Here is a 20,895-nt window from a genome sequence, read left to right as displayed (position 1 = left end):
CTCTAGCCTGAGTGACAGAGTGAGACTCTGTCTCCAAAAGAAAGAAAAAAGAAAAAATAATAATACATTACAACTGAGATCAGCTAGACCTACCCACCTCCCTGAAATTTCTCCATAAGGAAACCAAAACCAAACCAAACACACAGATCTGTAAGTATAAGGACTTCTGATCTGAAGTCCTCTGAGGTATGGACACTGGAGACGAGAGTGAGAGTGCCTTTGATGGGGAATGAAAGTAAAGACTAATGGTCAGGGCGGCGCCTGTGGCTCAGTCGGTAAGGCGCCGGCCCCATATACCGAGGGTGGCGGGTTCAAACCTGGCCCCGGCCAAACTGCAACCAAAAAATAGCCAGGCGTTGTGGCGGGCGCCTGTAGTCCCACCTGCTCGGGAGGCTGAGGCAAGAGAATCGCTTAAGCCCAGGAGTTGGAGGTTGCTGTGAGCTGAGTGATGCCACGGCACTCTACCGAGGGCCCATAAAGTGAGACTCTGTCTCTACAAAAAAAAAAAAAAAAAAAGACTAATGGTCAACCTTTATCTAGTGTCAACTGCATGCTGAGCATTGTGTTAAAGTTTTGTGAAGGAGGGTGTATATGGATATGCCCATTTTCCAGAAGGAAAAACTAAGGCTCTGAGTAGTTAAGCAAATTTCCCAAGGTCACAGCCAGAAAGTGGCAGAGGGTGGATACAAACCTTTGCCTCATCAAAACGAACCAGTGCTCCTAACCTCCTTAGAAACCACTTAGAGCCAGTGCTTAATTAAACAGAGATGTCTTTTTTTTTTTGTGGTTTTTGGCCGGGGCTGGGTTTGAACCCGCCACCTCCGGCATATGGGACCAGCGCCCTACCCCTTTGAGCCACAGGTGCTGCCCCAGAGATGTCCTTTTATGTACCCTGGACACAACATCATCTGCTTGTCATTTTTTTTTGAATTTTTTGTTGTTGTTTTTGAGACAGTCTCATTCTGTTGCCCAGGTTAGAGTGCTGCGGCATCAGCTTAGTTTACAGCAACCTCAAACTCTTGGGCTTCCTGTTTGTCATTTTAACAGTGGCTGTTAATCTTCCCATTTTCAAGGTAAAGAACCGAGGTCCAGAGAGGGGAAGATCCCCCTTCCCCTTAGTGGCTAAAAGAGTAAAGTTAAGTGAGGTTCAATCTCAGTGGCCAGACAGATGTAGGAGACCTCAAATGCCAGGTCTGGCATCAGCTGCACCCCCACCCACATCCATCAAGTGTCCCTAGGAAAGCAGAAGTGTGTCCTCTTCCCTCTCCAGGTCTCACTTCCTGCTGCTTATGGGCTGGGGTTGAAGGGTTCCAGAGGGAGGGTCACAGCTGTCCTCGGGAAAAGAGAAGTGGGAGTGGGTACAGAGAGGCTGACTGTCTGTACCCTTCTCCCCTCTGTCCTAGCAGAGGTTCCTCTTCTTGTCTGCAGGTCAAAGGGCAGGCATGGGGACAGCCTCACCCCCTTCTACTACCCACCATCTGACCCCCTCTTCCCCAGGTCTTGTGGTGGTGTCATCTGCCAACGTGGGTGCTGTGTGACTTAGGGCAAGCTGCTGGACCTCTCTGGGCCTCCATTTCCTCCTCTATAAAATGGGGATGAGAAAAAAAATGAACCCCAAAAGGTGGTGGTGAGAAGTCAATGAATTCATCCAGGAATATGCTTAATAGGGAGCTTTGCACATATTTGGCACCAAAGAAATATTAGCTGTTGGCTGGCCGCAGTGGCTCGCACCTGTAATCCTAGCACTCTGGTAGGCTGCAGCTTGTGGAGCATCTAAGCTCAGGAATTCAAGACCAACCTGAGCAAGACCGAGACCCCATCTCTACTAAACATAGAAAATCTAGCTGGGCATGTGGTGGGGAACTGTAATTGGGAGGCTGAGGCAGGAGAATTGCTTGAGCACAGAGTAGGAGGTTGCTGTGAACTAGGCTGATGCCATGGGACTCTGGCCTGGGCAACAGAGTGAGACTCTGTCACACACACACAAAAGATAATGACTAAAGCTCACTGTGCACAGGCACATGCTTACATGCCCCAATTCACTCAGTCCTGAAAAGTAGGGAGCCACTGTTTTCTCATTTTACAGATGAGGAAACAGAGCTAGGGAATGGTAAAGGCTGGATTTGAGCCCCAGATCCAGCATCCATGCTCATCAGCACCAGGTTGCACTGCCTCTCTGGACAGATAGGTGATATTACTATTAACCATGTTACCAGAAGCAGAGCAAAAGCTTTGGAGACAGGGCAGGATTCAGGTCCCAGCTCATTGTTGACAAACTGGTGACCTTGGACAAGTGATTCCATCCCTCTGGGCCTCAGGGGTAAACATCATACCTATCACAGTACAATAGAGTTGATGTGAAGGTCACATAAATGAATTTGATTTGTAAAGGGCTTAGAATGGTGCTCAGTAAATGATGGACATGTTTGTCTTTTTTTTGTTAAGACAGTACATAATATGCATAATCATCAGTGTCCACCTAGATTGGTTTGTATACATCTTCAGCCATGTAACTGCATGCCGAGTCAACACACAGACCCTTCCAGCCTCCAGAGATAACCACTCTTCTGGCTTCTCTTGGAAGACATTGCCTTTGCCTGTGGTAGAACATCATATGTGTGGAATCTCACGATATCATACTTTTTTTTTTGAGACAGTGTCTCACTTTGTCACCCTCAATAGAGTGCTATGGCGTTATAACTCACAGCAACCTCAATCTCTTGGGCTCCAGCCATCTTCTTGCCTCAGCCTCCCAAGTAGCAGGGATTAGAGGCACCCGCCACAACACCTGGCTATTATTTTAGAGATGGAGTCTTGCTCTTGCTCAGGCTGGTCTTGAACTCATGAGCTCAAGCAATAACATCAGCCTGGGCCTCCCAGAGTGCTGGGATTATAGGCATAAGCCATCATGCCCAGCCTTGAACTTTTATTCATTATTATCATTATTATTTTTGTAACTCCAGCTAGCACCATTATTATCAATGCTGACTAGCTGCCATGCACTGTGGTGTCCTTTAGGCATAACTACTTTTAATCTTTATTTATTTATTTGTTTTAATTAATTAATTAATTTTTTTGAGACAGAATTTCACTATGTTGCTCTCAGTAGAGTGCCGTGACATCATGGCTCACAGGAACCTCAAACTCTTGGGCTTAAGCGATTCTCTTGCCTCATCCTCCCAAGTGGCTGGAATTCCAGGCGCCCACCACAACGCCAGGCTATTTTTTTGTTGCAGTGGTCATTGTTCAACTGGCCTGGGCCAGGTTGGAACCCACCAGCCTTGGTGTATGTGACTGGCGCCGTAACCACAGGCACCAAGCCTACATTTAATCTTTCAACAATCCTGTATGGCATTTTGGCTCTTTAAACTCCTATTTTCCTAAAGAGGAAACTGAGGCTCAGAGAGGAAAAGATCTTGTCAAAGGTGGCATTTTTTTTTTTTTTTGAGACGAATTTCATTCTTTTGCCCAGGTTAGAGTGCTGTGGTGTATATCATAGCTCGCAGGAACCTCAGTCTCTTGGATTCAAGTGATCCTCTTGCCTCAGCCTCCCAAGTTGCTGGGACTAAAGGTGCCTGCCACAATGCCCAGCTAGATTTTCCATGTTTAGTAGAGATGGGGTCTCGCTCTTGCTCAGGCTGATTTGAACTCCTGAGCTCAGGCAATCCACCCTCCTTGCCTCCTAGAGTGCTAGGATTATAGGCATGAGCCACCACACCCTGCAAGAAGTCGCTTTTGTAAGTGGCACAGAGCCACATCATGCAGCTGAATGGTCTCCTTGCTTTGCAAATCCAGGTGCCCATGTTGTCCTAGCATGGAGCTGCAACACACGACATGCACACACACGTCCTTGCAAAGTTGTGTAGGGCCACCTCAGTTGAACGTTGTGTGGCCACCTCTTGTGATTGTGTCTTTGTCCCATCCTCACACCCTTCTCTTTCTCCAGGCTGTGCTGTCAGATGATGGGGTGGACGTCTGGCCAGGACAGCCAGACCCCCCAGAGGAGCCCCTCACCTTGCAAGCATCTGTGCCCCCTCACCAACTTCGCCTGGGCAGCCTTCTTCCTCATACTCCTTATCACATCCGTGTGGCATGTGCCAGCAGCCAGGGTCCCTCGGCCTGGACCCACTGGTTTCCTGTGGAGACACCGGAGGGAGGTAAGCAGGGCTGGAGAGGGAGATGTTGCCACTGCCCCTCTGGACCTTGCTTACATCAGCGCCACCTCCAGTGTCTCCTCTCACCCCTTCACCCCACATGGCCTTAATCTCCTTCCCATCTAGTCCTCAGCACCACCCACTGTCTTCCCTAAAGGACCTCCCCTACCCTGTGCTTCCGCTCATGGGGGCCTTGCACGAGTTGCCCACGCGCGTGCCCTTTGCACCCTACCCCCACTTCCTGGGAACAGGGGAGGGGGTCAGGAAGAGGTGGGGGTGCCAGTTTCCCCTATTCCCTGTCCTCCAGTGCCCCTGGGCCCCCCTGAGAACGTTAGTGCCATGCGGAATGGGAGCCAGGCCTTCGTGCGTTGGCAGGAGCCAAGGGCGCCCCTGCAGGGCACCCTATTAGGGTACCGGCTGGCATATCGAGGCCAGGACGCCCCTGAGGTGGGTGCTGCTGGGTGGATTGGGGCAGAGTTGCTGGGGGAGGAGGGAAATGGGGAGGGGAGGGTGGCAAGGTAGACATGGACAGTTTTGCAGATGGGTGTTACACAATTGAACTACTCCTAAGGGAACACATCCTGGGAAGTTTCAGGAAGTCCAGAGAAGGGACTATTTATGAACCACAGCAAAAGCATTTCACTAGATTTATATATTTACTATAATAATCTTAGCAGATGGTTGTATAGTATCTTGGGGAAGGAGTACCTTTTCTTAATTTGCACAAGGTCACTATCTGGGCTAACAACATCCAGAGGTGGAGAGATAGGATGGGAAAGGAAGGTAGAAAGAGATAGAGAGATGAAGATGAAAAGATGGGGTAAGAGATGAAGGGGAGGAAGAGGAGAGGAATGAGGTACTGGAGGATGAGGAGAGGGCTTTGAGAAAGAGACGGGCAGTAGGTGAAGGCTAAAGAGTTAGGGGCCCGGGGTTTCACCCTGATGCCACTTCTGGACCTCCTAGGTGCTACTGGACATAGGGCTAAAGCAAGAGGTGACCTTGGAGCTTCGGGGGGATGGGCCTGTGCCCAACCTGACAGTGTGCGTGGCAGCCTATACTGCTGCCGGGGATGGGCCCTGGAGCCTCCCCATTCCCCTGGAGCCCTGGCGCCCAGGTAAGTCTAAAGCCATGCTCAACCTGCTTCAACATACTCGTAGGAACCTTGTCTCTCCCTGACACCACTGACTTGCTCCCCCGTACCTTTCAGTACCTGCCCCCAGTCTAGTCTCTGATCCTACCCTGAACCTTACTGGAAGCCTGTCTCGCTCCCTCACCCATGTCACACCATTCTTGCCCTCTCTGAGCACATCTCCTTTCTGTCCTTTCTCCTCACAGGGCAAGGACAGCCAATCCACCAGCTGGGTAAGGGCTTTTGCACCCCCTCTTCTCCCTGCCTCCTCTCAATATCCAGGGAAGGCCGTGTCACCACACATACTCAATCAACAACCCTGTCACATTTCTCAAACTCTTCACTCTAATCTACTTCTTGGGTTTGTGTGGTCCTTGATGGAGGTGCCTAGAATGTTGTAGGTATTCAGTGAACAGAAAATGGGTGAATGGATGAATGGAGGGTGGATGGATAGATAGATGGTTGGATGGGTGAGTGGATGGATGGATGGATGGATGGATGGGTAAATGGGTGGGTGGATGGATGGGTGGGTAGATGGATGGATGAATGAATGGACGGATGGGTGGATGGATGCATAGATAGATGGTTGGATGGTTGATGGATAGATGGATGGGTGAGTGGATGGATGGATGGATGCATGAGTGAATGGGTGGGTGCATGTATGGACATGTGGGCAGGTGGATGGATGGATGATTGACGGATGGATAAATGGAGGGATGGATAGGCAGATGGACAGACAGATAGATGGATATCCTCCCCACATCCATCCTTCTCAAATATTTCTCCAACAATTCTCAAACATTTCTCCTACACCCATTGTACCCTACTAGCACTATTATAACTCGCCTCTTGAAACCCAACCCACTGTCTGTAAATACTCTGCAATATCTTCCCACATTTCTGCACATACCCTTTCCATTCTCATCTCACCCTTCCTTCATGCACAGCTCTTTATAATGCTTCATTTCTCACACACACTACCCCATGAACCCATTGGACACCCACATTTCTCTTTCACGAACTCTACACCTTGTACACACCATACGTTCCCCCTCACAAACACTGAAAAACTTTTAGTCCACAACTCTCCCACGCCCTGCAGGTCTCCTTGCATACCCATCCTTCGCCCCTCACCAGTCCTAACCCATCCCACTCCTACACACACTCACACTGAGCTCCTTGTACACTCAGCACATACCCACGTTCCAGGCCTTACATGCTCCATTCCGCTCCCACTCTTTTGGCATCACCTTCCCTGCATCCCATAGCCATCATTTGCCCCTCTCACATCTCTCACGTGCTCACTGCACGCTCCTCACACACCAAGGTGACATCCTTACCAATCATTGCTCACTCTTTGCATCAACAACTCCTTGAATTTCTACTCCTCCTTCCTCACATACCCCAAACCCATTCAACAGCCATTCCATACCAGGTGCACTTACCTAGTCTGGTACACTTACTGTGCCCCTTTGTATATTTATTTCACCCTTGTTCCTTGTTTTATGAAAAGTCTTTTATAGTAATTTCTCACCCCCCAAAGATATGACTTAGTCCTTTGCTCACCAGCCTCACACCCCTTCCACATTCCTTGCACACACCCCATGCACCATCCTGCCCTGCGTGAATTCTCCACTCGCCTATTTTCCACACCCAAGTCTACCCTCTGGGTGCTGTCATCACATATCTCACACACAACTGTGCAGCTTGAGATTTACTCACGTTCAGCTCTTATTCATTTAGTCTCCTTTCACCCTCACGACCCATTCCACACACATCTCTTACTCCCTTTCCACACTCCTCAAATATCCATCCCACTCTTAACTCACCTGTCCTAAAAGCTTCACACTCCTTCTACTTTAGTGCACTCCCATCACAGCCAGCACTGCATGCCCTGTGCCTTGTGCAGTGCAGCCCAGGTTCACCAGGTTCTTGAATACACTCATCACACACCTCAAGTATGTCCACATCTTTTTCCATGCCTCCTACTTCCCCTCTTGCATCACTCTCTTGAGTACCAGGGAGCTGGATCCAGGGCCTTAGCCATGACCTGTCCCCCTGCCCCCAACAGTGAGTGAGCCCCCAGCTCCCGCCTTCTCGTGGCCCTGGTGGTATGTACTACTGGGAGCAGTTGTGGCCGCTGCCTGTGTCTTCATCTTGGCCCTATTCCTTGTCCACCGGCGGAAGAAGGAGACACGCTATGGGTGAGTCGGAACCCCATGGGGAGGCTTCTGTGGACTGGGATGGAGAGGCAGGGAGACCATGAGGAGGCTGGTGCTGGAGGAAAGATGACCAAGAATCGGAATGAGCACCATGGGGTTGGGGAAGGAATGGAAGGCAGAAGGTCGCAGTCCAAGACATGCTCAGCAAATGAGAGAGGAGTCAGGGGTTGGGACTGGGTGGTGCTTGCTTAACTGCTAGTGGAAGGAAGAGGTTTCACATGGTCTTTCCCTACCCTCAACTTCTCTCCATCTATGCCCCTCCCCCAGAGAAGTGTTTGAACCAACAGTGGAAAGAGGTGAACTAGTGGTCAGGTACCGTGTCCGCAAGTCCTACAGTCGCCGGACCACTGAAGCTACCTGTAAGTGAATACTATACCTCACTGCCCTGGGTTTCTGTAGATGCAGAAGCCAAGAGAAGGGCTTGCAGTGCTGGAGTGTTAAAACCCTAGACCTGGCCAAAAGTGCAGTGGCTCACACCTGTAATCCTAGCACTCTGGGAAGGCTGAGGTGGGTGGATTGCTTGAGCTGAGGAGTTCAAGACAAGCCTGAGCAAGAGTGAGACCCTGTCTCTACTAAAAAGGGAAAAAAATAGCTGGAGATTATGGCAGGTGCCTATAGTTCCAGCCACTTGGGAGGCTGAGGCAAGAGGATCACTTGAGCCCAAGAGTTTGAGGTTGCTGCAAGCTATGATGATTTTTCAGCACTCTATCCAGGGCAATAGAGAAGTGTCTCAAAAAAGACTCTGTCTCAGCTCAGCACCCATAGGTCAGTGGTTAGGGTGCCAGCCACATACACTGGGGCTGGTGGGTTCGAACCTGGCCCAGCCCTGCTAAACAACAATGACAACTCCAACAACAACAAAATAATAGCCAGGCCCTGTGGCAGGCACCTGTAGTCCCAGCAACTTGGGAGGCTGAGGCAAGAGAATCACTTAAGCCCAAAAGTTTGAGGTTGCTGTGATGCCACAGCACTCTACCAAGGGCGACATAGTGAGACTCTGTTTCAGAAAAAAAAAAGACTCTGTCTCAGCTGGGCGCCCACAGCTCAGTGGTTAGGGTGCTGGCCACATGCTCCAGAACTGATGGGTTCGAACCCAACCCAGACCTGCTAAACAAACCAACAAAAATAGCTGGATGTTGTGGTGGACACCTATAGTCCCAGCTACTAGGGAGGCTGAGGCAAGACAATCGCTTAAGCGCAAGAGTTTGAGGTTGCTGTGAGCTATGACACTACAGCACTCTACCAAGGGTGACAAAGTGAGACTCTGTCTCATAAAAAAAATAAAAAAAAACTAAAAAGACTCTGTCTCAAAAAAAAATAAAAAAGAATGAAAGAAAGAAAGAAAAAGAAAAACACAGACCCTACAGACAACAGAATTATGGAACCACACAGAACCTTAAAATAACAGAATGTTAGACACGGTGAATCTTAAAAACACCAAACCTCAAAACTATCGGATTTTAGAACATATAATAATAAACATAATGTTGAGAGATGATGATAAAGCAAATGATGGGATAATGTGGAGATTAGATAATGGTGACAATGATGGTTACAACGATGACAGACAGTACTTCCTACATGACAGGTGCTATTTTAAGCAATCTATACATATTGCCTCATTTAATCCTCATGAAAACCCAAGGAGGCAGTACTTGTTATTTCTACGTCACAGATGAGGAAGCTGCAGCATAGCGTGGTTAAGTAACTTGCTGAAGGCCACATAAGTTGGGTAACTGAGATTTGAACCCGGGCAGTTTTGCTCTGAGTCTGTATTCTTTTTTTTTTTTTGAGATAGAGTCTCACTATGTCACCCTCGGTAGAGTGCCGTGGTGTCACAGCTCACAGTAACCTCAAACTCTTGGGCCCACGTGATTCTCTTGCCTCAGCCTCCCAAGTAGCTGGGACTACAGGCGCCTGCCACAATGCCCAGCTATTTTTTGTTGCAGTTGTCATCGTTGTTTTAGCTGGCCTGGGCTGGGTTTGAACCCACCACCCTTGGTGTATGTGGCTGGCTCCATAACCGCTGTGCTACAGGTACCGAACCTGAAGTCTATATATTTTTTTTTTTTTGAGACAGAGTCTCACACTGTTACCCTCAGTAGAGTGCTGTGGCGTCACAGCTCACAGCAACCTCCAACTCTTGGGCTTAAGTGATACTCTTGCCTCACCCTCCCGAGTAGCTGGGACTACAGGCGCCTGACACAATGCCCAGCTATTTTTTGTTGCAATTCTCACTGCTGTTTTAGCTGGCGGGGGCTGGGTTCGAACCTGCCACCCTTGGTATATGAGACCGATGCCTTACCCACTGAGCCACAGGCACTGCCCTGAAGTCTGTATTCTTAACTGCCACACTCTACTGCCTCTTGGAATTACAGAATATTAGAGACATAGAATTGATCTTGGTTAAAAAAAAAAAAAAGTGTTGATCTTGGCCTGCAGAACGATAGGCTCAGTACCATACACTCTTTTGTAATTTTGAAAAATCGTTAAGTCTAAATTGTTGAGTCATGGATAGTCCCAGCTAAGCAGGGACCTTGGAAGCCCAGTCAAATATCATCTTGCCTGTTGGGGAAACTGAAATCCAGAAAGAAAGGGGACAGAGCTAGGTCTGTTCCTAGCACATAGTAAGAAGACTGCCAGGATCCCAGGGGGATGTGTAAAAAGGGCCGGGGAAAGACATTTATTTAAGAAGAGAAGGAAGGGGCAGCGCCTGTGGCTCAAGGAGTAGGGCGCCAGTCCCATATGCCGGAGGTGGTGGGTTCAAACCTAGCCCCGGCCAAAAAAAAAAAAAAGAGAAGGAAGAAGGAGCAAGGAGGTCACGGTGAACAAGAATAAGTACAGCACAGTTCTCAAAGTGTGAGCCTGGTCCCCCGAGGTCTCTGAGACCTTTTCAGAGGGTCCATGAGGTCAAAACTAATACTAACTCATTATTTGCTCTTTTACACTTACATTCTCTCATGAGCAGCCAATGGAGTTTTCCAGAGCCTGATGTGAGAGATGAGGTCTTCAATGACTGTGACAGTTGATGGAACATATGTTTGTGTGTTTTAAAAATTTATCAGTTTTGAGGGGCCAGGCACTGTGGCTCACACCTATAATCCTAGCACTCTGGGAACCTGAGGTGGATGGATGGCTTGGGCTCAGGAGTTCGAGACCAACCTGAGCCAGAGCTACTCTGGAAGCTGAACAAGAGAATCACTTGAGCCCGAGAGTTTGAAGTTACTGTGAGGTGTGACACCACAGTACTCTACCAACGGCCACAAAATAAAAGTCAGTCTCAAGAAATAAATACATACGTACATATATGCATACATAAAAATGTATCACTTTTGGCCAGGCACAGTGGCTCATGCCTGTAATCCTAGCACTCTGGGAGGCTGAGGCAAATGGATTGCTTCAGCTCAGGGGTTTGAGATAAGAGGGAGCAAGAGCAAAACCCCCATCTCTACTAAAAATAGAAAAACTGGTCAGGTGTTATGGCAGGTGCCTGTCTACTCAGGAGGCTGAGGCAGGAGGATCACTTGAGCCCAAGAGTTTGAGGTTGCTGAGAGCTATGACTCCAAAGCACTCTAGTCTGGGGCAACAGACTAAGACCCTGCCTCGAAAAAAAATAAAAATAAAAAAAGGGCTGGGTGCCCATGCTCAGTGGTTAGTGTGTTGGCCACATGCACTGGGGCTGGTGGGTTCGAACCTGGGAGCCAGGCGTTGTGGTGGGCACCTGTAGTCCCAGCTACTTGGGAGGCTGAGGCAAGAGAATCACTTGAGCCCAAGAGTTTTAGGTTGCTGTGAGCTGTGATGCCACAGCACTCTACGAAGGGTGACAAAGTGAAACTCTGTCTCAATTTTTTTTTTTTTTTTTTTTAGAGACAGAGTCTCACTGTACCGCCCTTGGTAGAGTGCCGTGGCGTCACACGGCTCACAACAACCTCTAACTCTTGGGCTTATGCGATTCTCTTGCCTCAGCCTCCCGAGTAGCTGGGACTACAGGCGCCCGCCACAACGCCCGGCTATTTTTTTTTGTTGTTTTTGTTGCAGTTTGGCCGGGGCCGGGTTTGAACCCGCCACCCTCGGCATATGGGGCCGGCGTCCTACTCACTGAGCCACAGGCGCAGCCCAACTCTGTCTCAATTAAAAAAAATGAAAAGATCAGTTTTAATTCTGAATACCATAAATATTGACACACACACTTATATATATAACTCACATAAACAAATAAATGTTCTATGGCGTCCCCAGTAATTTTAACAATGTAAAGGGGTCCTGAGGTCAATTAGTTTGAGAACTGTTAATACACGGCAATGAAAATGAATAAATTATAACTATACCGAACAACAACAAATTACAACTATCTCAAACACATAATGTTGAGCGAAAGAAGACAGACAAAAGAAAATATAGTACGTGCTTTTTGTTTTATAACATTTCAAAACAGCAAAAACTAATCTATTGTAAGAGAAGCCAACAACATGGCTTCCCCCAGGAGGGCAGGTCATGTTCTGCTGTTAACCTTGGCACTAGTCATACAGTTGTGTTTGGCTTGTGAAAATTCACCGAGCTGCTTACTTATGGTTGGTGCAGATTATCCTTCAGTGAAAAGAAATTTCTTTTTTGGAGACCTGGTCTCATTCTGTTGCTGGGGCATGAGGACAGTAGTGTGGTCATAGTTTACTCACACCTCGAACTCCCTGGCTCAAGAGATACTCCTGCCTCAGTCTCCCAAGTAGCTGGGACTACAGGGACATGTCACCACATCAGCTAATTGTTCTATTTTTCTGTAAAGACAGGGTCTCACTATGTTGCTCAGACTAACTTCGAACTCTTGGCCTCAAGTGATTCTCCCATCTCTGCCTCCCAAAGTGCAGATATTACAGGCATGAGCCACTGCACTTGGCCTAGATAAATATAAATATATAAAAATATATGTGTGTGTATATATATATATATATATATGTGTATGTGTATGATGGCTCACACCTGTAATCCTAGCACTCTGAGAGGCCAAGGCAGGTGGAATGCTTGAGATCAGGATTCTAGACAAGCCTGAGGAAGAGTGAGACCCATCTCTACTAAAAATAGAAAATGTAGGCTTGGTGCCTGTAGCTTAAATGGCGAACGTGCCAACCACATACTCCAGAGCTGGCGGGTTTGATTCCAGCCTGGGCCTGCCAAACAACAATGACAACTACAGCCAAAAACTAGCCAGGTGTTGTGGTGGGTGCCTGTAGTCCCAGCTACTTGGGAGGCAGAGGCAAAAGAATCACTTAAGCGTAGAGTTAGAGGTTGCTGTGAGCTGTGACACCATAGCACTCTACCCAGGGCGACAGCTTGAGGCTCTGTCTCAAAAAAAAAAAAAAAAAGAAAAAGAAAATGTAGCCAGGTGATGTGGTGAGTGCCTGTAGTCCCAGATACTTAGAAGGCCGAGACAAGAGGATTTCTCGAATCCCAGAATTTGAGGTTGTTGTGAGCTCTGATTCCATGGTCATTCTACCCAGGGTGACAGAGTGAGACTCTGTCTCAAAACAAACAAACAAAAAAGAAATATTTTTAACAATTTATCCAGCAGGGTACCGACTCATCAGAGTACCTACTGGAGCAAGATTGTGGCCACGCCTTAACCCTTTGTTGCTGCTTTGAGGGAAGGTTCTAGAGGTCCAGAGGAATAGTTAGGGTAGAGACGAAGGGTTGCTCAGGCCAGTAGCTAATTTTGAACTGATGTGGAAGTATGTCAGTATTTCAACATTGGGTATATCCTTATGGGTGAGTGTTACCCGAATGCCAGCCCTGCTCCATGGTTCTGGCCACCCCCACCCTGCCTGCAGTGAACAGCCTGGGCATCAGCGAAGAGCTGAAGGAGAAGCTTCGGGATGTGATGGTAGACCGGCACAAGGTGGCCCTGGGGAAGACCCTGGGAGAAGGTGAGTCCCTCAGCACTCACGTGTCCTCCTAAACCCTGAGATCCTCCACTTTCCCACCCCTACCCAACTATAGGAAATATAGTCCCCACAGGTCCCACCCAAGTTCAATGTCTCCCTCCCGCCCTTTATAGGAGAGTTTGGTGCCGTGATGGAGGGCCAGCTCAACCAGGACGACTCTGTCCTCAAAGTGGCTGTGAAGACGATGAAGAGTGAGTCTGGGCATGTGTGCACACACGTGGGACCCCTAGTCCTTCCCCTATGGCCCCAGGGAGGGCAGCAGTTGTGGCAAATTAGCCACAGCATAGAACCCAGTGTTTCCCAATGGGAAATGGGAGCCCATGCCAGATATCCCAATAGGCCCCCTAGTTCCTGCCCACTCAGATTCATACACCGGGACTCTGCTGGAAATGGCTTCCCTGAAGGAAATGAAAATGGGCAGTAGTGTCCTGGACTGTAAAATGGGATAATCATGATATGTGGTCCCCAGAGCTGGTGGGAAGGTTCCGGGAAGCAGCCTAGTGTGCTAGCGAGCACTGGACCCTGGAGTCAGACTGCCTGGGTTTGAATCCCGCCTATTCCACTTCCAGGCTGTGCGTGCTCCTAGGCAAGTTGCTTAAGTTTTTATGCCTTAGTTTCCTCATCTTTAAAGTAGGGATGATAACAGTAGTACCTCAGAGGATTAAATGAGTTAATCTATGTAAACTGCTGTGCATAGCACTTGGTATTTCCTAATCATGTTTGATAAAGATGAAATGATGATGATGATAATGGGGGTGGGAGGAAGCATCCTCCCTCCATCATCCTCATCCACCTTCTTTTTCCCCCCAAGTTGCCATCTGCACAAGGTCAGAGCTGGAGGATTTCCTGAGTGAAGCTGTCTGCATGAAGGAATTCGACCACCCCAATGTCATGCGGCTCATCGGTGAGGGAGGGGCAGATTCAAGGGGTCTACAGGCCCCAAGGGGGCCACACCGGAAGGAACACCCTTCCCTCTGGCACTAGGAAGATCAAACCTCCAGGCTTCCTGTTACCCCCTCCTTCAGGGTCTGCAGGCTCCCCCTCCTACTCTCCCTCAGCTTGGAATGTGACCTCTGACCATTCCCAGAAATAGCTGAGGAGGGCTCCAGAAACATCCCTGGGAACTCTGCTGGAAATGGCTTCCCTGAAGCTTGGTCCTTACCACTGCCATCCCAAAGTGGAGACCAGATTTGAGGGGGATGCAGAAGGACAGGCTGGAGTCTGGCTGGGAGGGGGGCTTGGCTTCGCCTAGCAGGAGTGAGTGACAGTGCTGCCTTGGGGGGGCGGGTCTCAGGTGTCTGTTTCCAGGGTTCCGAACGAGAGGGCTTCCCAGCCCCTGTGGTCATCTTGCCTTTCATGAAACATGGAGACCTACACAGCTTCCTCCTCTACTCCAGGCTTGGGGACCAGCCAATGGTGAGAGGCATTTAATCGTCAAGTCCACAGTTATTAATTGAGCACCTACTGGGTACTCAGCACTACTCAGACACCAAGTAGACCATGGCAACTGACAGCTTGCTGCCATGGATCATGTCCAGTGAGGGGACCAGGCAATAAACAAGCTAACAAATACATAAGCAAGATAATTTAAGCGCTAGGAAGTAAGATAAATGATAAGGAGGCCAGGCCACTAGTTGGTGGACAGGGAAGGCCCCACTGAGGAGGTGACCTTAAAGGAGGGGCTGGGAGGATGTCTGGAGTTTCGGGCCACAAGCAGTCCCAACAGAGGGCCCAGCACAGACGAAGACTTAGAGGTGGGAACAGGCATGGCAGACAGGCGGCCCCTGGCTGGAGTGTCTGTCAAGTGTAAGAACATAGGAGATCAAGTCAGAGAGAAAGGCAGGGAGAGAGGCAGGAGCCCTATAGGGCATCGTAGACCATGCAAAGGGGCTGGATCTCGGAGCCATAGGAACCACCACAGGCAGAGACAGGCAGGAAGGAAGGAGAGATGGATCTCCGGGGCTATACTGACCTCTATTCCTCCCAAACTTGGCCCCCTAGTTCCTGCCCACTCAGATGCTAGTGAAGTTTATGGCAGACATCGCCAGTGGCATGGAATATCTGAGTACCAAGAGATTCATACACCGGGACTTGGCTGCCAGGAATTGCATGTGAGTGTCCACCCGTCTTTCAAGGGCACCCCCCTCAACCCCCCTCAACTCCTGGGAAGGAGTCTAGGCACTCCCTCAGAGCAGGTCAGAACTTAGATAAACTGGGATAGATAACTCAGCAAAGGGGTATGCGGAGGCTTCTTGGAGGAGGTGGGCCCTGAACTAAGATCTTGAAGGAGTATTTGGACGTGGAGAGAGAAGAGAGGACAGGCTTAGTATGCATAAGATGAGGTGAGCAAAGGGGAGGGGTGACATGACAGCCTCACCTGTGTCCCTCTCTATGCTGAGTGTCTTGCCTGGTGCTACCCTTAGGAAGGGGCCACATTGGATAAAAAGACCAGACTCCCCACCAAGGAACAAGCAGAATATAGGCCAGAACCAGGCTGGGCGGGGTGGTGCACATGCGTAGTCTCTGTGCCCAGACTCTTTTTATATTTTTATGGCATATTCTTTTGGATGTCCCACATGCAAGAGTGCCCATTTCCTTGTGATGGCATTTGCCTTGTTCTGCTGTCCCCTGTATTTCCTATAAACTGGAAAGTACTTCTAAAATCTTAAATAGATTGAGTCAGAATGAAAATTCCTTTATTTCTATAATTTGGGCTGATTCCTATCAAGTCCTCTTTGTGACAATGACACTGAGAATCAAGATGTATCATCAACTGTTATGCACCTGTTGAGCTTTGGGTTAAGTTCAAACATCGAAATACTTCATTACCTGTTGGCTATTGACCACTACCTCGAGCCGCCCACATATTCCATAGCCACATGACCTGCAGTACCTCTCCTGGATGCAGCAGTTCAAAGTTGACTCTTCGCCTATCAGGGGCTTCCAAGGGCTCTTCTGGCTGGTCATTGCCCGAGCCCATGTCTCTGGCTAGGAATTATGAATTCTTTAAAAAGTAGGGCTCCTTAGCTGGGTGTTGTGGCGGGCGCCTGTAGTCCCAGCGACTCAAGAGGCTGAGGCAAGAGAATCGCCTAAGCCCAGGAGTTGGATGTTGCTGTGAGCTGTGTGATGCCACGGTGCTCTACCGAGGGCGATAAAGTGAAACTCTCTCGACAAAAAAAAAAAAAGTGGGACTCCAGGCTGGGTGCTGTGGCTCACGCCTGTAATCCTAGCACTCTGGGAGTCTGAGGCAGAAAGATCCCTGGAGCTCAGGAGTTCCAGACCAGCCTGAGCAAGAGCGAGACCTCTTCTCTACTGAGAATAGAAAAACTAGCGAGGCATTGTGGTGGGCACCTGTAGTCCCAGCTATTTGGAAGGCTGAGGCAGGAGTATTGCTTGAGCCCAGGAGTTTCAGGTTGCTGTGAGCTGTGATGACACCATAACACTATACCCAGGCTGACAGAGTGAGACTCCGTCTCAACAACAACAAAGTAGAACTCCTTAAGATCATATTTAAGAATCAGGGACTCTTCTATTTATATAAAGCACAAAATCAAGCAAAAGTACTCGGTGCTATTAAAGGTGAAGATGGTGGTTACCTCTGGAGGGGTACTTACTAGAAGAAGGGAGTGGAGACTGGTAATGTGGGCTCTTTCTCTCTTTTTTTCTTGAAACAGTCTCATTTTGTTGCCCTCGGTAGAATGCTGTGGCATCATAGCTCACAGCAACCTCAAATTCTTGGACTCAAGTGATCCTCTTGTCTCAGCCTCCCAAGTAGCTGGGACTACAAGCACCAGTCACCACACCCAGCTGGTTTTAGAGACAAAGTCTTGATTTTGTTCAGGCTAGTCTTGAACTGAGCTCAAGCGATCCACCTGCCTCAGCCTCCCAGAGTGCTAGGATTACAGGCATGAGCCACCACACCCAGCCTTTCTTTCTTTCTTATGCCTCAACAACAACAAAAAATTGATGTGTATTTCACATACACTGAGACACACATTGTATATGTCATTGTGCATGTGCAGCTTGATGAACTTTGCTCGTGTGCAGACGGCATAACCACCACTAGATCAGGTTCCCTGGTGCTCCTTCCCAGTCATTGCCCACAATGGTAACCACTATTCTGATTTCTGTCAGCAGCATCAGTTTCATCTGTTCAGTGCTGTCCAAGTGGGCTCGTGTAGTTTGTACTCATTCGCATCTGGTTTCGTTGGCACAACATGTTTCTCAGATGAATCCATGTTGTTGTGTGTGTCAGTGGTTTGTTCTTTTTCCTAGCTGTGTGGAATTCCATTGTATGGACGTCTGTCCTGTGGATGTTCTGTTTCTTTCTGTTTATTTATTTATTTATTTATTTATTTTTAAGACAGAGTCTCACTCTGTCAACCTGGGTAGAGGGCCGTGGCATCATAACTCACAGTAACCTCAAGCTCTTGGGCTCAAGTGATCCACTTGCCTCAGCCTCCCAAGTAGCTGGTACTACAGGTGCCCACCACAGTGCCTGGCTACTTTTAGAGACAGGGTCTAGGTCTAACTCAAGCTGGTCTCAAACTCGTGAGCTCAAGCAATCCACTTACCTTGGCCTCCCAGAGTGCTAGCATCACAAGCATGAGCCACTGTGCCCCGCAGGATGTTCTGGTTCTGGTTACGTAGGTGTTTTTGTGAATATTCAGTGAGCTGAATTACTTATCACTTGTGATTACTTACACTTAGGATTTGCGCACCTTTCTTTATGTAGACTTCAAGAAAACTATTTGTTTTGTTTGAGACAGTGTCTTACTCGTCACCCTGGGTAGAGTGCTGTGGCATCATCATAGCTCACAGCAACCTCAAACTCCTGGGCTCAAGTTTCCCAAATAGCTCAATAGCTGGGATTACGGGCTTTCGCCATGACGCCCAGCTAGTTTTTCTATTTTTTAAGTAGAGATGTGGTCTCACTCTTGCTCAGGCTGGTCTTGAACTCCTGAGCTTAAGCAATCCACTCACCTTGGCTTCCCAGAATGCTAGGATCACGGGAGTGAGCACCATTCCTGGTCTGGCTTTTTTTTTTTCAATCAGAGAATAAACCCAAGGAGCCTTAGGATCTTAGAATCTGGCAAAAAGCCAAAGCTGGGAAGGCCTTTAGAAGTTCCTTGTTCCATCCTAATTTTACAGAGGAAACAAAAGTGAAGCAGTTTCCTCCTAGACTGGGGCCAGGGGTCGGGACACAGATCCCCACCCCCAGGCAGGACAGCAGGGGCAGGAGGCTAAGATGTGCCTGAAAGCCACGGCAGGCACCTCCACGCGTGACCGACATGCTGACTGTTTGTCTCCCCCATCCGGGCAGGCTGAATGAGAATATGTCCGTGTGTGTAGCAGACTTTGGGCTGTCCAAGAAGATCTATAATGGGGACTATTACCGCCAGGGACGCATTGCCAAGATGCCAGTCAAGTGGATTGCCATTGAGAGCCTGGCTGACCGCGTCTATACCAGCAAGAGTGATGTGGTATGTACACCCCACCAGGAATGGGGAACCATCGGAGGGCATGACCTGACCATCTCCTGCCCTGCCTCTGCAGTTGTGGTCATGGAACTTAAAGGGACTTGTGGGCTTCCTTCCATGGGCCTTCCTTCCTTCCTTTCATGGGCACAAGGGCATGTCCATGCAGGCTGGGCATGTCTGGGGGCATGGTGGACTTCTGTGCACATACCCAGGACATATACAGACCCATGTGTGCATGGTGGTAGTGTGGACAGTTCAGGTTAGGTGAAGTAGCAGTGACAGAGCATGCATGTGCCCAAACTCATACAATGTGTACAGCCAGGATGTGCAGGATGACACATAAGATCATGTACCCATGAAGGGGGCAAATATGTGTGAGTGAGCATGTCTGTGCATCCACAAAAGTCATCTATATGTGCGTTCACTCCTGTGCCAACATATTTCTCTTAATATTCAGATGCACCTATTGGGATGGTTGTGAATACATGTACATAAGTGTGGGTGTGCCTATGAACCTGTTTTTTTGGGGGGTGACCTTGTACAGGAAAGACTCCCTAATCCCTCCCTTCTGCCTCTCACAGTGGTCTTTTGGGGTGACAATGTGGGAGATTGCCACACGGGGCCAAACCCCATACCCGGGAGTGGAGAACAGCGAGATTTACGACTACCTGCGCCAGGGAAATCGCCTGAAGCAGCCTGTGGACTGTCTGGATGGACTGTGAGGACCCTTAGGACCCTCTCCTTCAATCTCAGAGTTCACTCCAAACCCCAGAGCACTCCCACATGGCCCTAACATATCCAGAGCCCTCTGAAACCTGGACAAAATCTCTCAGAATATTTGTGACCCAATGCTCTGAGTAGGACTACTACTAGCCAACCAGGTGTAAATGAGCTATAGGTTCCATTTCTCCCTTGCCTTGTGCATGGGATGCAGGCTGGATTGGCCCCTTTCTTCCTCCTCCAGGCTATAACTGTGCAACCTTACTTGGTGGCCCTGCCTCTAGGATCCCCTACTCCCAGAGACCTCTAATTCATCCCAGACTCCTGAGCACCCCACATTTCCCCCACATGTTCAACATCCAGGCCTCTCTGTAGGACCCTCTAGCTTGCAGACTCTTAGGTATCCGCTGAGATGTTCACAGGATCAGTCAGGAGATGTTATCAACCTTTACGGTGTCAGGGTATGTGAACAAAGGCATGACATTTAGCCAGCACTTTGAAGGAAGAGAATGTTGTGGCCAGGTCTGGTGGCTCATGCCTGTAATCCTAGCACTCTGGGAGGCCAAGGCGGGTGATCACTTGAGTGCAGTAGTTCAAAACCAGCCTGAGCAAGAGCAAGACCCTGCCTCTACCAAAAATCAAAAAATTAGCTGGGTGTGATGGTGGGTGCAAAAGTGGTCCTAGCTACTTATGAAGCTGAGGCAGGAGGCTCACTTGAGCCCAGGAGTGTGAGGTTGCTGGGAGTGGCATGATGATGCCATGGCACTCCAGGCTGGGTGATAGAGTGATACTCTTGTCTCAAATTTATTATTTTATTTTATTTTATTTTTTGAGACAGAGTCTCGCTTTGCCACCTTTGGTAGACTGTCATGGTGTCTTAGCTCACAGCAATCTCAAACTCTTAGGCTCAAGCGATTCTCTTGCCTCAGCCTCCCAAGTAGCTGGGACTACAGGCACTTGCCACAGTGCCTGGCTATTTTTAGAGATGGGGTCTTGCTCTGGCTCAGGCTGTCTGTAACTCCTAAACTCAGGTAATCCACCCACCTCAGCCTCCCAGAGTGCTAGGATTACAGGCATGAGCCACCATGCCCAGCCTTCTGTCTCAAATTAAAAAAATATATAAAAGAAAGAGGGGATGGGGGCGGCACCTGTGACCCAGTGGGTAGGGTGCCGGTCCCATATACCAAGGGTGGCGGGTTCAAACCTGGCCCTGGCTAAACTGCAACAAAAAAAATAGCTGGGCATTGTGGCGGG

The 20,895-nt window shown here is 48.9% G+C and overlaps 1 protein-coding gene across 2 annotated transcripts in view; it reads left to right on the top strand.

Moving 5' to 3' along the window:
• The window catches only part of AXL (AXL receptor tyrosine kinase), a 34,456-nt gene that overhangs the window by 9,282 nt on the left and 4,279 nt on the right, over positions 1-20,895 (top strand). The window contains exons 7-19 of one of the 2 annotated variants that reach the window (XM_053605174.1): positions 3,947-4,157; positions 4,462-4,601; positions 5,118-5,268; positions 5,490-5,516; positions 7,355-7,487; positions 7,773-7,864; positions 13,328-13,423; positions 13,555-13,632; positions 14,253-14,345; positions 14,736-14,857; positions 15,443-15,552; positions 18,765-18,924; positions 19,503-19,639. In XM_053605174.1, the coding sequence (XP_053461149.1) occupies positions 3,947-4,157; positions 4,462-4,601; positions 5,118-5,268; positions 5,490-5,516; positions 7,355-7,487; positions 7,773-7,864; positions 13,328-13,423; positions 13,555-13,632; positions 14,253-14,345; positions 14,736-14,857; positions 15,443-15,552; positions 18,765-18,924; positions 19,503-19,639 (1,550 nt within the window). The remainder of the gene's footprint in view (positions 1-3,946; positions 4,158-4,461; positions 4,602-5,117; positions 5,269-5,489; positions 5,517-7,354; positions 7,488-7,772; positions 7,865-13,327; positions 13,424-13,554; positions 13,633-14,252; positions 14,346-14,735; positions 14,858-15,442; positions 15,553-18,764; positions 18,925-19,502; positions 19,640-20,895) is intronic. The other variant, XM_053605175.1, reaches the window with a different exon arrangement.

The sequence above is a fragment of the Nycticebus coucang genome, chromosome 10 (genome assembly GCF_027406575.1).
Source record: "Nycticebus coucang isolate mNycCou1 chromosome 10, mNycCou1.pri, whole genome shotgun sequence".
NCBI lineage: Eukaryota > Metazoa > Chordata > Mammalia > Primates > Lorisidae > Nycticebus > Nycticebus coucang.
The sequence above is the reverse complement of the archived record's forward strand: the minus strand, read 5'-3'. Positions and strand labels throughout refer to the sequence as shown.